At 40.4% G+C, this 15,006-nt stretch overlaps 2 protein-coding genes across 11 annotated transcripts in view; one reads left to right on the top strand and one right to left on the bottom strand.

The window, feature by feature from the left end:
- NAP1L4 (nucleosome assembly protein 1 like 4) overlaps positions 1-7,825 on the top strand; it is a 50,856-nt gene extending 43,031 nt beyond the window's left edge. For 3 of the 5 annotated variants that reach the window (XM_050953729.1, XM_050953730.1, XM_050953731.1), the window contains exon 15: positions 6,536-7,825. In XM_050953729.1, the coding sequence (XP_050809686.1) occupies positions 6,536-6,574 (39 nt within the window). In that variant the 3' untranslated portion in view covers positions 6,575-7,825. Of the gene's footprint in view, positions 1-382; positions 421-2,080; positions 4,806-6,535 lie in introns of those variants that run through there. The other 2 variants (XM_050953732.1, XM_050953733.1) reach the window with 2 other exon arrangements.
- SLC22A18 (solute carrier family 22 member 18) overlaps positions 1-15,006 on the bottom strand; it is a 224,632-nt gene that overhangs the window by 27,755 nt on the left and 181,871 nt on the right. The window lies entirely within an intron of this gene.

Here is a 15,006-nt window from a genome sequence, read left to right as displayed (position 1 = left end):
GATGAAATATTTCTTTGAACAGGGAAAGAATAGAACTTGCGGAAACAATATTTCACACTCCGTTTTCATGGCTCTCCTGAATAGAGTAGCTGGAGGGCAATGATGGGTGAGCTGAGAATTAAAAATCATCATTACTGGAGTAATGGTGTCAAAGATACTTCAGGGGAGAATCATACCAGTCACTGTGTTCTTAATTACAGTGGCCATACACATTTGCAGTGCTGTAGATCTGTATTCAATAGCATGTCCTGTGGAGTGTGGTATTCTGCAGAACCATGTCTTAAGCTATCTCGGAATGTTGTGGTTGTTGCCTCCTGTATAATTTTGTACATTTCGCTTTCTTTCATGCTGACAGTTCCTTTCAATTTTTTTTTCCATTTAGGTGTAATTTAAGTCTGTTTATCATTCATACATTTCTAGGTAAGGTGGAATTCCATTCATACCTAACTTCCAATGTGTAGCACATGCAATGTGGTTTGTTTATAGCTACCTTTCTGGTTTTAAAATAAAAATTAGGCGAAACTGAGGTTTTATGCCTCATTTGCAGTTCAGAAAAGTGTAGAGAGAAATATGTGGCTGGATACCCATGAATGGTATCCTAAGAATAGATTTGTATCTAGATTATCTCCTTGCCTCCCTGTTGCAAGTTTATGCTTACATTGTAGCACTCCAAGGTAACATTATATACTGAATATACAACATTCTCAGGACACAAGTTATACCTCTGAGACTTGTCACAAAAATGTTTTCTCTTCTATCTGGGTTTATACTGTCTTTTTAGCGTGACTTTTTTAGTTGGTTTTCATTGATTGCAAGTGTGTTGTAAACACAAATTTAACACTCTCCTCTAGTTTAATCCTTCTCAGCTCTGGCTGAAACTCTCCTCATGAGTCACTGACTTATTCTGAATCTAAGTATTTTATCTATAATCAATCTCTGCTGTCTCTGACAGCTACCCACTTCTCCAAGAGATCATCTTCTTTCTTGGGCTTCCATGGTTCTTTACTTTTCTGGTTCACTTATCCTTCTTTTGGTGTTGCTTTCATTGGATCCTCTTTCTCCTGTTCTCCAGTGCTCCCTTCTGCCCCCTCGCCCTGAGTGATCTTGTCTGCTCGCATGGGATTTTTCTCTCATCTACCTGTTCCCTCTCTTTTCTAAGGCTTGTGCCTTTCTGTTTTTGTTTCCTCATAGCTGCCCTGCTGCTTTCCAAAACACATGTCAAACTGGACTCGTTCCTCCTTACGTTCTCCCTACATCCTGGATTTGACTATGATTTGTAACTCCACTGTACTTCCTATCACTCAGCTTCAAGACTGAACTTATCTTGTGATTTGTTCTCTGCAAATCTAATTGCTTTCAAAACCAACCCCTACTCCCACTGCCAAAACTCATTCATGTTGTTGTATTCTCTCACACTCACCTGGACTCCTCAAATCTATCTCCCCATCAGTCGTTCCCCGTCCTTCAGAATAAAACTTAAGATTGGCAAGGCTCCAGTCCTGTCAGTACAAAACATTTATCTTCCATTTCTCCCATCTTATCCCCTTCACTTGGCCAACTCTTCTTGCTGCCTTCCTTTTTGTTCACTCTCTGTTCCCTATGCCTGGGAAGGCATTACCATTTCTGTGCACCAAGAATCCTTGCTCTCCTTCAGCTCTCTCCTCCTAAATCCACTTTTTGCCTGATTGTCCACTGATGTCCATTCCTGTCTACTCCTCCCTTCTTACATTGCTCATTTGCTATATAAATATCAGAATATGCTTGATTTTCTTGCTTTGATTTGCTTTTTTTTTGTTGCCTACTCACATGTCCTAAGTTTGTCTAATTTAGATTGTAAAGTGTTCAGGCAGAACCATGTCACTTTAACTTGTGTAAAGCAGTGTGCAAAGTCTTGGTGTTGTATAAAGGTGTTAGATTTAGAAAGGCTGTATAAGTAGCCAATTAGTTGTCTTGTAACTGGTACAGTGTGCGCCTTGGAGGACCCGTGTCAGCTTACTGGTTGAAGGAATGAGTATGATGTCATTGAGGGGAGAAGGATAGCTAACTGGCTAAATTCAGATAACAAGCATAGTTCTATCAGTACTCCAGGGCTGAAATCTCCCCTCCTGAGAGGATGACAGTTGATGCTTCAGAATACTCCATCTTCAAAGCTACCTTGGCAGAAGCCTCCATTACTAAGCAGCAAACCTGTTTTGATGACCTGTGAAATGTCTTCCATATATAGGATGAACAGAACCTTCAAGAACTCCCATACTCTTAGCACAGTTCCTCACATACACTTCACTGTGAAGTTACTTAGTTTGTTTGATGCTGTGATGCTTGCTTTTCCTCCATTCCTTAGGATCATACCTGGGGTGACTTATTGAGGGATAATAGGATCATTCAAGATTTGACATCTTGAGGTGATGTCTGAGCTATGGGGATGGTGGGGAGCTAGTTAACTCTTCTAATGCATAGTCTGGCTTCCAATGATTAAATGAATGGTTTTCTCCTTGCTGTGCCTGACTCTGACAACAAGTATTTAGTGCTCACTACCTTTTGTTGATCCCACAATAGTTTGGTGGCCAGGTTACTGTTAAGGGTACAGAAATAAGCAGATGACCAGCTGTCAGATATGCATGTCAATCTAGAATGTGCAACAAAATGATTACTCCATTGTATTACACAGGATGCTTTCCAGAAGCAGATTGGTAAAAATTTAGAGAGGAGGAGTGGAATATTATTTGAATCAACCAGCAACATATATTGGTTTTGAGAGAGGATAACATTAAACGGTGGTGGAAAGATGAATGACCGCATCTACAGTCAGTAATATTTTTTTGAATAAACCTATTCCTAATATGAATCAAAGGACTGGAAATCAAGGCATTGAGGTTAACTAGCAGAACTTTATTACTTTATAATTAATGAGCAGAGACATTGCTTGAAATATTTGCTGGACTTTAAATTTATCAGTTCAGTGTTCTGAAAGGGTGTAGTTTAAAAGCATTTAATCTGCAATGCTTTGGGGATTTACAGAAGCCGGGAAAGCAGTTTGAGCAGGGAAGATTGCAGTGTCTTGGATCTGTCTTGTTCTTTCCTCTCGTCTTCAACACACTGCAAATTTGGAGTTACAAGTACAGCAGAGGACCACTCCTCGAACGTAGAGCTCAGTGACTAACTCAGCCCTGATCTACAGTACACAGCTAGGCCAACGTAGGGCAGCTTATATCAACAGAACTATGTCAGTGTATTGGCTACTGCCTTGGTCTTGCCGAAGTAAGTGCCCTACACCAACATAACTCAAACTCTGCGTCTCTCATGTTGGTGTAGTTAGGGCTAAGCGGGGTCTCTGTAGACAGTGCATTATTTACATTGGTTGCTGGCTGTCATTCTTGTCAATTTCACTGCTTCATGCAACTTCTGGTTAATTGCAGTGTTTTACTTGAAATCAATCCCATCCCATTAACATCTGTAGTAATAGGATTTGGATATTGGCAGCAGTGTGCGACTTATTAGCAACCTATCCCGGAAGAAAGGTGCCACCTGCAGGCAGGTTTTCAAGGCTGCAGCCAGGGAAGGAAGGTGCTGGGATTTATCTTCTCTGACTGCTGCCTTGCAAACCTCCATGTGACCAGTGCTCAGCACATGCCAGCACTGATTCCTCCTGGTGCTACTGTCCAGCAAACCTGTCTGCATGTAGTGACCACATAGGAGGTAAGGGGCTGCAGACTTGGAAGGGAGGCTCAGGGCAGACCAGTAGCAGGAAGAAGAGCTGCAATTTGTAACAGCTTCTCAATTTGAGAGTACTGTTAGATTCCTAGGCTGCTACTGGATTCCCAGGCAACTGTATCTGTAATGAAGATCACTTTCCGTCTGCACCTGACAAGGCAAGTGCAACTTGGATGGTTTTATGTGAACCTTAGTACAACTATCCATGCCTCTGTCATTTCAAAGCTAGACTAGTGTAATGTTCTCTGTGTGGGGCTACACACTGAGACCATTTGGAAAGTGAAACGTAGAGAATATCTGTCAGCTTGCTGAACAGAGCCTTAGCTCAGGAGCAAACCACTGGCTGCACTGGTGGAGTTCAAAGAGGAAGGGAAAGCTCAAATACTTTTGGTCCTGGTTCTTTAAGAGATCACTTCGCTCCCTATGACACTTCAAAAGATGTAGGTAGTGCTCAAGTTAAACCAACCCTCCGTTCCCCCACAGCAGGGTGTTCTCTATGAAAAGGGGGATTGTCTTGGAACCTCCTAGTCTGGGAGACCCACATCTGTTAACCACCTGCATATGCACTCGCGCTCTCTCTCATTTTTCCTTCTGTGCTTGGAGACTGGGTTTAGTGAGGGAGGCAAATAAAGCAATTTACTGTGTGAAATACTGGGGTTTAGATCATTTATATTTCAATTGCATTTAACAGGTAAAATTTTCAAAAGCACCTTATCTACTTTTTAAAACGGGACTTAAGCTCCTAAGAGCCTAAGAGAGTTCACTGAAAGATAGTGAGATTTAGGTGCTTTTGACATCCTTGCCCAAAGCACACTATTTCTGTATATTGAAAAACAACTATCCTAGAGATCTACAAACACATTTTCAGTGTGATGGTATAGCATGTAGAACAATATCTACGTTTTAACATGTGAAACTTACTACAGAGGGAACTTTTCAATATGTATGCAATTTCATGTATCGTGTTGAAATTAAGCAACAGCATTTTTTCTAAATGTCTTTATTGCTGTAAAGTGGTACAAAACATGGATAATTGTATTAGAAAATGTAATACACAAGGGTTTTGTCTTCATGAATAAAACTGAAATAAAATAGTTTTGTTTTTCCGCTTGGAAGCAGTACCATCAATACTTTATTTCCTTTCCTACCTGCTTAAAGGCTGTTATATTAAAAGGATCTAAAGTAGGATTAAAATATAGTTTCTAAACCATTATAATGTTGTAAACAATCTTTAATTCATCAGTTATTCATTTAAGTGGGTTAAATTTAGCCATATTTTGCAATTCTGATGGTATTAATGACATAATCTATCTTGCTCTTAACTGATGTGTCTGCTGTCTATTTGAAATGGAAACTGCCGTCAGTTGACTTGATATTTATCTCAGCTACAAAGCAGTTGTTTCATGAAATGTTCTTTACTTAAAAAATAGGCTCTTTTGATGGCTAGGAAGTTGTGCATGTTCTTCTCCCTCTTATCCACATCTAATCAAACAGTAGTACCATGTGATTACAAGTAGTATCTGTCAAATGGACTTTTTAAAAAACAAAACATTTCTTTGCTGCTGTGTTAAGTGTATGAGGATTCCTTCTTGACAGGATAGACACCTGATGTTTAAGGCTATATCAATGCAAATTAATTAACTTCGGTGTCCTTTGGAAACCCAGACAATTAGGAAGAGGCACTTGGGCACCTGATGATGAATAATGAATGTAACATGTATTCTCTATGCTTGCTTTTTTACAATATCAAATGTTCAGGTTTGGAATCGTTAACAAATATAAATCATTTTACAGTGAAAGTGGTGTCATTCTTGAAAGATGTCTTCCTTATAGCTATTTTCTTTCCTACTGTAGAGTTCAACAAAGGCATGTTTGTGTGTGGTTAAAAACCAATAAAAACACAAACCCCATATCTATAATAGATGCGGGTAATGAGAGAAACAAATAAAGGGAAGTATGTGCTTAGATTAAAATATCCTGCTACATTGTGTGGTAGTGTTAACTGTAAAGCTAAGTAGTTGGAGCATTTAATCAACACACCTTTCTTGTTGGGGTGTGTGTTTGTTTTTTTTCCCCAGGTTGTTTCATCTCCCTATGCTGTTGTAGGCTATAGGTCTTTTACTTTCTGAACGCTCTTATAAATCAGATTAACATTTGGCAAGAAGTGTCTGAGTGTTAAAACAGTTGAGTAGTAGTTGGCTAGCAATGCAGAAGGCATCTGAGGGGGAACACAACCTGTTAAATACATTCCATCATCTCCAACAGAGCACCCAAGACTTAAAAAAACAAGTGAATTGTTTTTTTTTTTCCAAAAATGCTGTGCACCCTGCATCTCCCATTGACACTATCACTTTTGAAAACTGGGCCACTTACTTAGGAGCCTATGTGTGCACTTGAGAATTTTTGTTTTTGAAACTCTTCTGTGTTGCCAGAAGCGGGCGACAGGGGATGGATCACTTGATTACCTGTTCTGTTCATTCCCTCTCGGGCACCTGGCATTGGCCACAGTCGGAAAATAGGGTAATGGGCTAGATGGACTTTTGGTCTGACCCACTATGGCAGTTCTTGTATGCTAGCTACCATTTTAAGAACATAAGTATAATAGAATAATCTGTGAAGTGCTGAGCAACTGTACATCAATGGGAATTGTAGCTAAGGACCTCGTGATTTAGCCCATGCTTACCTGTAGCTTTCCTCCCCAGTAGACATTTTGTGGCAGCAATCTATTTAGTTGCCTATAAAGGATGCATGACCAAATTGCACTGAGTGAACTACCATTGTAGGATTCTTCCTTTAACTTTTTTTCTTTTTCCTCTCCAAACAGAGAGATTCCAGCCAACCTGCTGAGTGCAAACAACAATAAGGAAATACCACTTCAGAGTGATATTTGAACAACTTGTAACAAATATATTTGGATACCTGGCCTGCAGTTCAGGATATTCCATTGCTGCAGCACAATCTTATTAACAATGCTTAAAATTAATTTGTTTTCAAATGCATGATTTTCACTAACTTTTTTTTTTTTCTTTTTTGCTTAACTTATACAGTGGTATCTTCACTGCATTTGGGAAATGAGGTTTAAATAAAGCACACTCTACAGCCTTTGGTACACTAGCTAAATAATTGTCAGTAGGCTTTCTGATGAGCCTTTTGCCCTATTCATAGGGACCTAGTCCAAACTACAAAGTAAAGACTATCCGTTTTCTTGGTAAACATTGAAATTGTGGAATAGCACATGTGCTGAGAAGCTAAATTAACAAATTAAATTAAATTTATGATAGCTAAAACAAATACAACAGTATGACTTTTGCTAGTAGTTCTCCTTTTTAATATAAAATTTTCCTGCAACCTACAAATGAGACTAGTGCTTGAGCAGCTTCAAATATCATATTTATTATCTCAGTAAAGTCAATTAAATTGAAGTAATTCATTAATGGGGATGTCATTCGAGATTTATGTCGTTCATCTTTCTATTTATTTATTCATGTTTGTAAGTACTTTGACTGAATTAGTGCTTTTTTAATAGTTTTTAATATACTTGAAAATATTTTCCTGTTTGCGTAAAATATGGGTATTTGTACAAGGAAACTTGATTTGGTCTCTCTGAAGGTAGTAGACAGAAGAAATGAACATGTTTCAAAGTGACAGCTCTTTTGGGGGAAAAATCATAACATATATAGGCCAAATTATTGCTGTTGATGGAAATGAGTTGCAGCCAAAGAACCAGAAAATTTCCAGTTGTCTTTTATTGCTTAATATCCTGCATGGGAGGGGCTTTCATTCTGAACATATAAATTAACAAAATTTAACTCAGTAAATCCGAAGTTCTGGTTTACTTGCAACATTCAAATTACTCTGTTCCACAGTTTCTTGTTTTGTTTAAAACTCTGAAGTCTTCAAAGCTACCTTATGTTGTGCAGAATTTCAGGTGCATATTTCTAGTTTAGGCATCCAATGCCAACCTCTGGCAGCAGTTGAATAGCAGCTGTATCAACACTGTGACCAGGCATGTAGAGAGTGCTCCAGCCTTACCTTACACATTTGTAACTTAATACAGTGTTTTCAATTTGTACAGACTAGTTAAATATTCTATTAAAGTTGTGAAACATGGAAAGTGATGGCTGTCTTGTTCATTTTTCCTGTATTAACTAAACACACCCATTTGATTTCCTATTCTACATGCTTCTGTATGCAGTATGAAACGAGATGTGCCAAATGGCCAAAAATGTGACCACCTAATGCAAGAATACAGTTGGTATAAAGTGTTCAGCTTCCTACTCTAAATCCAAATATTTAAAGATGGTTTGAGGCTCTTTCTAATGGACGTTACCCAGGTGTAACTACATTTGAAGTACAGATAACATAATCATATAACTTCAGATACAAAAATGATACATGCTATTGTAAGGATTCTATATTTTGTCTTGCTCATTTGCATAATCAAACTTGCTCAGTTTGCAGATTTTTTTTTTTCCTTAACTGCCAGAACTTTCACTTTGGGCTCTGACATGCCAGCTGAATATTTTCTTCCAGACACCAGCAGGAAAGACTCTGGAGAGCAAGTGTTATTCCCTCATCATCACCTGTCCACTCCCACTATAGACTGAGGTTGCATGGGTGCCAGAGGACACAATCTGATCCACAATAACTTTATTATCAGTGATGCATGAGATGGAAACCCAGCTTGATAGTCCACCACAGCCCAGGATAAGTTCTACTGGGCTAGTAGTGAAGTGGTTACTTGCAAAAGTGAGCAAACTTGATGCACATGAGGAAAAATGAATAAGGAACCATGCAATAGCATTGTTTCTTGCTTATTTATCGTGGTTGAAATGTACTTCTGTGTTAGTGAGAGATATTAGGGAGTTCTTTTAAGAAGGGTTTATTAGATGGCCCCAAAAAAACCTCATGATTCCACTATCAAGGTAGGACAACTTTGGATAAAAGCCTATCCTGATAGAGTGGCAAAGTGAAGGTTGCAATTAGAAATTAAAGCAATATATACCAAATAACAATGTAAAATTCAAGTTATGAAATATTGAAAAGGAAGTTTAAATACTTTGTCCTTATCTCTGCCAGCCATGGAATTTCCTCTATCTTTAAGTATGCTAGGAACAAAAGAAATCCTAGAAATGGTTTAGGCCATTACTAGATGGAGATGGTACAATTGTTCATGCTAAACATGAGTATGGGTTTTTTTTTAAAAAGATGTTCTGGTTGGCAAGAAGCAGGATGATGTACTCATACAGGTAAGGAAGTAATTTCTATCCATCGGTAATAGGATGTTAAATATCTGCTAGGAACAAACATTACACACTGTAATCCAGTCACCTCAATTATTTTATCAACAAAAATATTTTTTTAAGACTGACCTCTAAGTCTCTGGAAGGCATTTTCCCCAGTCCTCAAATTGTTCGTGGTTTTCTTCTGCACCTTCTCCTATTTTCACTATCTTTTAAAAAATATAGACCAATGTACACAGTATTCTAGTATCTCACCCATGCCCTCTACAGAGGTGTAAAAATCACTTCCATCCTCTTGTACATGCATCCAAAGAATTGAATTAGCATTTTGCCACAGCTGGATAGAGCTCATAGAGAGTTACTTGTCCACTCTGCAAGGATTTTAGGGGTCAGTCACTGCTTTCCAGGATACAGGGCTCCATTCTGTAGGTATGGCCTGCACCCCTAGTTCCTAGATACAAAACTGCATTTTGCTGAATTAAAGGGGGGGAGGAAAAAGACGTGGCTTATGCTGTGATCCAGATCCTTCTGCATGACTCCCCTGTCCTTTGTCATACACAATTTATCAGCAGTGATTTTATATTCCTCTGAAGATCATTGATCAAAATTTTGAATAGCATCAGAACCCCATTAGAAACACCCCCATTCGATGATTCCCAACTGCCAACTACTCTGAGATGTCAGCTTGCTCCTAAGCCATTTGTGCACTTAAAAAATTAGCACTGTACAAGATCAGTAATCAGAATTTTGTATTTGAGTATTGCACCTAAGTATATTACAGCAACCATTTACCCTTAGCAAAATTTGTAATTTCAATAAATGAAGTCAGGTTTGACAAAACTTAAAGCCATATTGACTTGCATTACCTATATTCTTTTCCTTTAGTTCTTAACTGAATCCTGTATCTGCCCTTCCATTATTTTGCCTGGGATTGAGGTCAAAATAGCCAACCTATGGTTACCTAGGTCATCGCTCTTGCGCCTTTTGACTACTGGCACGCTTTGAGTCTTCAGGAATTTCCTAGGTGTTCTAAGATTTATTTAACATTATCAAGTCTCAGACAACTCTCTTACGATTCTTGTGTGCAAGTTTTTCAGGTCTGCAGATTTAAAAAACACCTTTTAAAGGGGGAAATAGGGTACTAAAGGGATTAACGTCCACCAGAAAAGTGTCCTAATGAGTTAGTGGCTGGAAATTGAAAAGTCATTCAAATTTTTTAAGTGAGGGTGTTTAATCAATGGAACATACTACCATGGGAAACTGGAGTCTCCAGCTTGTGTTCAGAACAAGACACATGCCTTTCTGGAAGATACGCTTCAGTCAAACACCTGTTTGGTTCAATTCAAGGGTAACTGAAATGTAGTGGCCTCTGCGGTAGGGGAGGTCAGACGAGATATAAAGATCCATTCTAGCCTTGAACTCTCTTAGGGGAAAATTTTTTTAACATAGGGTACACTAAGGTTATGTCTACACTACAGGATTATTCTGATTTTACATAAACCGGTTTTGTAAAACATTGTATAAAGTTGAGTGCACGCAGTCACACAAAGCACAATAATTCGGTGGTGTGCGTCCATGTACAGAGGCCAGCATTGATTTCTGGAGCGTTGCACTGTGGGTAGCTATCCTGTAGCTATCCCATAGTTCCTGCAGTCACCCCCGCCCATTAGAATTCTGGGTTGAGATCCTAATGCATGATGGTGCAAAAACAGTGTTGTGGGTGATTCTGGGTAAATGTCGTCACTCATTCCTTCCTCTGTGAAAGCAACGGCAGACAATCATTTTGCACCCTTTTTCCCTGGATTGGTCTGGCAGACTCCATAGCATAGTAACCATGGAGCTCATTTTGCCTTTTGTCACTGTCACCGTATGTGTACTGGATGCTGCTGACAGAGGCGATACTGCAGTGCTACAGAGCAGCATTCATTTGCCTTTGCAAGGTAACAGAGATGGTTACCAGTCATTCTGTACCGTCTGCTGTGCCATTGTAAATTGGTGATGAGATGACAGTTATCAGTTGTTCTGTACCATCTGCTGCTATCATGGGTGCTCCTGGCTGGCCTTCACTGAGGTTGGGTGGGGGCGCAAAGACATGTATCTAAAAATAGAGTCAGTTCTGCCTAGAGTAGGGGGCAAGTGTACTAGAGAATCAGTGTATCAGAGAACCAGAGAGCACAGCTGCTCTGTGTCAGATCCCACAGAAATGATGAGCTGCATGCCATTCTAGGGGGTGTCCCTGCAACAACCCCACCCGTTGCTTCCCTCCTCCCCCAACCTTCCTGGGCTACTGTGGCAGTGTCCCCCCATTTGTGTGATGAAGTAATAAAGAATGCAGGAATAAGAAACACTGACTTTTTAGTGAGCTAAAATGAAGGGGAGGCAGCCTCCAACTGCTGTGATAGTCCAGGCAGTACAGAATCTTTTCTTTAGACATGAAAGTGGGAGGGCTAATGGAACTCAGCCCCCAGTTGCTATGATGAGCACGGTTACCAGCCGTTCTGTACCATCTACCAGGAATGACTGGGAGTCATTCCTAATTTTACCCAGGCGCCCCCGGCCGACCTCACCTGAGGCTAGCCAGTAACACTCACAGTATGTTGAGGACAGCTATCAATCCTTTTGTACATTACCATCTGCCACTGGGGAGGGGAGAGGATGCTGCTATTCATTGCTGCAGCACCGCATCTACCAGCAGCATGCAGTAGACATAGGGTGACATATAAAAAAGTCAAGAAACGATTTTTTTCCCTTTTTCTTTCACAGGGGGCGGGAGGGGAGGTGAATTGATGACATATACCCTGAAACACAATGTGTTTGACCCTACAGGCATTGGGAGCTCAGCCAAGAATGCAAATGCTTTTCAGGGACTGTGGGATAGCTGGAGTCCTCAGTACCCGCTCCCTCCCTCCATTTGATTCTTTGGCTTTCCGTTACGCTTGTCATGCAGCACTGTGCTGTGGACTCTGTATCATAGCCTGGAGATTTTTTTCAAATGCTTTCTCATTTCGTCTTCTGGAACGGAGCTGTGATAGAACAGATTTGTCTCCCCATACAGCGATCAGATCCAGTATCTCCCGTACGGTCCATGCTGGAGCTCTTTTTGGATTTGGGACTGCATCGCCACCTGTGCTGATCAGAGCTCCACGCTGGGCAAACAGGAAATGAAATTCAAAAGTTCGCGGGGCTTTTCCTGTCTACCTGGCCAGTGCATCCGCGTTTGGATTGCTGTCCAGCGCGGTCACAATGGTGCACTGTGGGATACCGCCCGGAGGCCAATACTGTCGATTTGCAGCCACACTAACCCTAATCCGATATGGCAATACCGATTTCAGCGCTACTCCTCTCGTCGGGGAGGCGTACAGTAACTGGTTTAAAGAGCCCTTTATATCGATATAAAGGGCCTTGTTGTGTGGATGGGTGTAGCGTTAAATCGGTTTAACGCTGCTAAAATCGGTTTAAACGCGTAGTGTAGACCAGGCCTAAGAGTTTGAGAAGGAACGAGAAATGGAATTTTACCATTGTTTGCAATACGTTAAGTATACTGAATTCCATTCTAAAATGTTTGCAGCCTCTAATCCTTGAAAAGCCTAATTATAGGGCCAAAACTAATTGTGCTTGTTCTCAGCCAAAGAGTGGACCTTTTGGAAAACTTGTACTTGATATTGTGCTGCTTTTCCTGAGTTTGAGAGGAATAACAATCAGCAGTAACTCAGCTGGCTAACAAAACTGCAAGCACAGAGTATGCTAGGTCCTCTGAGGACCAATTCTCCCATCTAATATTGAAACAAATGCCTGGATTTCTACAGCATGCAACTGGCTGAGTGGATTCAGTAGAGAATAATTTTAGTAGAGCCTTTGCCCCCATCTACTGTCCTGTCCATCAGCCGGAGTCTGGGCAAGGATTTGGGGATTCCTTTAGGCAGCTGGGGCAACTTTGGGACTGAAATCCAAGACAAAAAATCTCAAATGGGCAAAACATTAAATATACTACAGGGAATAATCCTGCAGTGGTGGAGATAGGGCCATGAACTATTGTACTTGAGGTTTTTGCTATCTGTGTGAGAAATTGCTAGACCAGATCAGACCTACAGTCCAAGTCCAGTCAGAAGGGAGAGCTACAACTTTAAACATTTTCAATAAAAACAAGGTGGATGAAGAAAAGTCTCCTGTTGCAGCATCTTGGTACATTTGCTTACTGAATTCTAAACCTCTATTCAACAAAAATAAGTAATCTTTTGTGTATGTACCTGTAGATTGCCACTGCAGGGACCACGGTTCTTCCTTATCCCCAAGTCATTTTTAAAGTAGCTTACCTACTAGGGCCAAGTAGCTAGCTATGTGCACAGCTAACTATGGCAGTAAAAATATCATTTTCACTGTAGATGGAACTTTGTTTAAATTAGTTTCAGTGGGACTAGGCCCAGGAGTCAGAGGCGTGTTCTATTAACTTTAACCAGATAATAGTGAAGCAAAAAAACTTAAGATTCAAGAAAAAGATTCAGTAGGGAATTAAAAAAAAAATCCCAGGCACAGGAGCTAGACTAAATTGACATTTACAGCTATACCACCTATCATGGTAGGAAGAGCACTTCAAATTTTTAAGAATAAATGATCTCTCAAGTCAAGTGTTTCAATTAAACAGTGTGGCTATAGGTGTTCCCTCCTGTGGGAGAGGACCATTCTAATTCAGGCCAATTCCATGCAGGGAATTGAACATAGAGAGCAGTAACCTTGACAATGACCCTGTACTAGGTAGGGAGCCAGGGCAGTGTGGATGGCTGGGGTCACATGTGTATTTTTTTGCTGAGTAAACAAGTTTCTACTTCAAGATATTAGCAGAGCATCGATTGCCTGAGGCTATGATGAATTTTCTCATAGGTATGTTATGTAATTGTCTGTTAAAGTGTGCTACACCTTGTCCCTTTTCTTGTTGCAGACAGGCTATCTGCCTAGATGCACCATTGGTCTGAACAGATAAAAACAAACATTTTAGCTGTCTAGGTGAGTCCACAACCATGGAGCAGTGAATTCAGATCAACCATTTAAATACAAATATGCCATGTAAAATTACAAAATGTAAACAGACACTGGAGACATTGAGACCTTCCGACTCCACAACCACATTGCTCACATAAAGTTTAACTAGAAATTAAAGTGACATGGACAGACCTTGAAAATAAATTGGAGAACCTTAGCATTCCTAAATGCTTTATCTTTGTAACACTAATAGTGCACTAAGAGCAGTCTTTGTACTTGCTATTGTCACATGTTCATGTTGTGATCCCAAATAGTTCTAGCCTCTTACAACCAGTGGAAGGTATCCCAAAGTTAGTCCCAAAATGCTGTGCCATTTGTGCGAGGTGGCAGCCTCATGCTCTCCAATAAGAAATAGTGTCACTCACATGGGACAAGTGTCCAACCCATCAATCCCCGGCCCCCCACAAATTATTGCTACTGAAGCCTTTTGCAAAAAGTGAGCTGTTCATTGACTGCCAGATTTCTTTGTAGCCCAATTTTCTGCTCTGCTGCATCACTGCTCTCCTACACAAGAAAATTACTCTCCACCCACCAGCATGTTCACCTCTTACACAACTCACATTACGCTAGGGTTTTTACCGTGGGAATCTGTACAGCTTGTGATGCCAAACCCAGACTAATAAAAGCACCCCAAGCATGGGCTTCAGTTCTCAGCTTGACTATATGTAACACACTATTTCTTAGGAACTGTTGACAATTTTTCTCTGCAAAAGACTATCAAACAGTATATGCTTTCTTAAAATGCCCCATCCTCAACTGTAGCCGCTTCGCTCCCTGCCCAGGCTCCCAACAAAAGTTAAGCACAAATGAATCCTGAAAGATCCTGCCTTTGTAGTCTAGGAAAGGTGCAAGTGATTACGCAACACCAAACAATTGGCCCATCTTGGGCCCAGTCATAACCTTTCAAAAGGTACCACTGTATGCAGAGTGCATCACACAGACAAAAGAACTACTTTTGCAAAAGGAGAATGTTGCCTGATGCTAGCACATGGAGCTCCATCTCTCTTCCAGCGAA

Source organism: Gopherus flavomarginatus, chromosome 5 (genome assembly GCF_025201925.1).
Source record: "Gopherus flavomarginatus isolate rGopFla2 chromosome 5, rGopFla2.mat.asm, whole genome shotgun sequence".
NCBI lineage: Eukaryota > Metazoa > Chordata > Testudines > Testudinidae > Gopherus > Gopherus flavomarginatus.
This window is presented reverse-complemented; position numbering and strand designations above follow the sequence as displayed.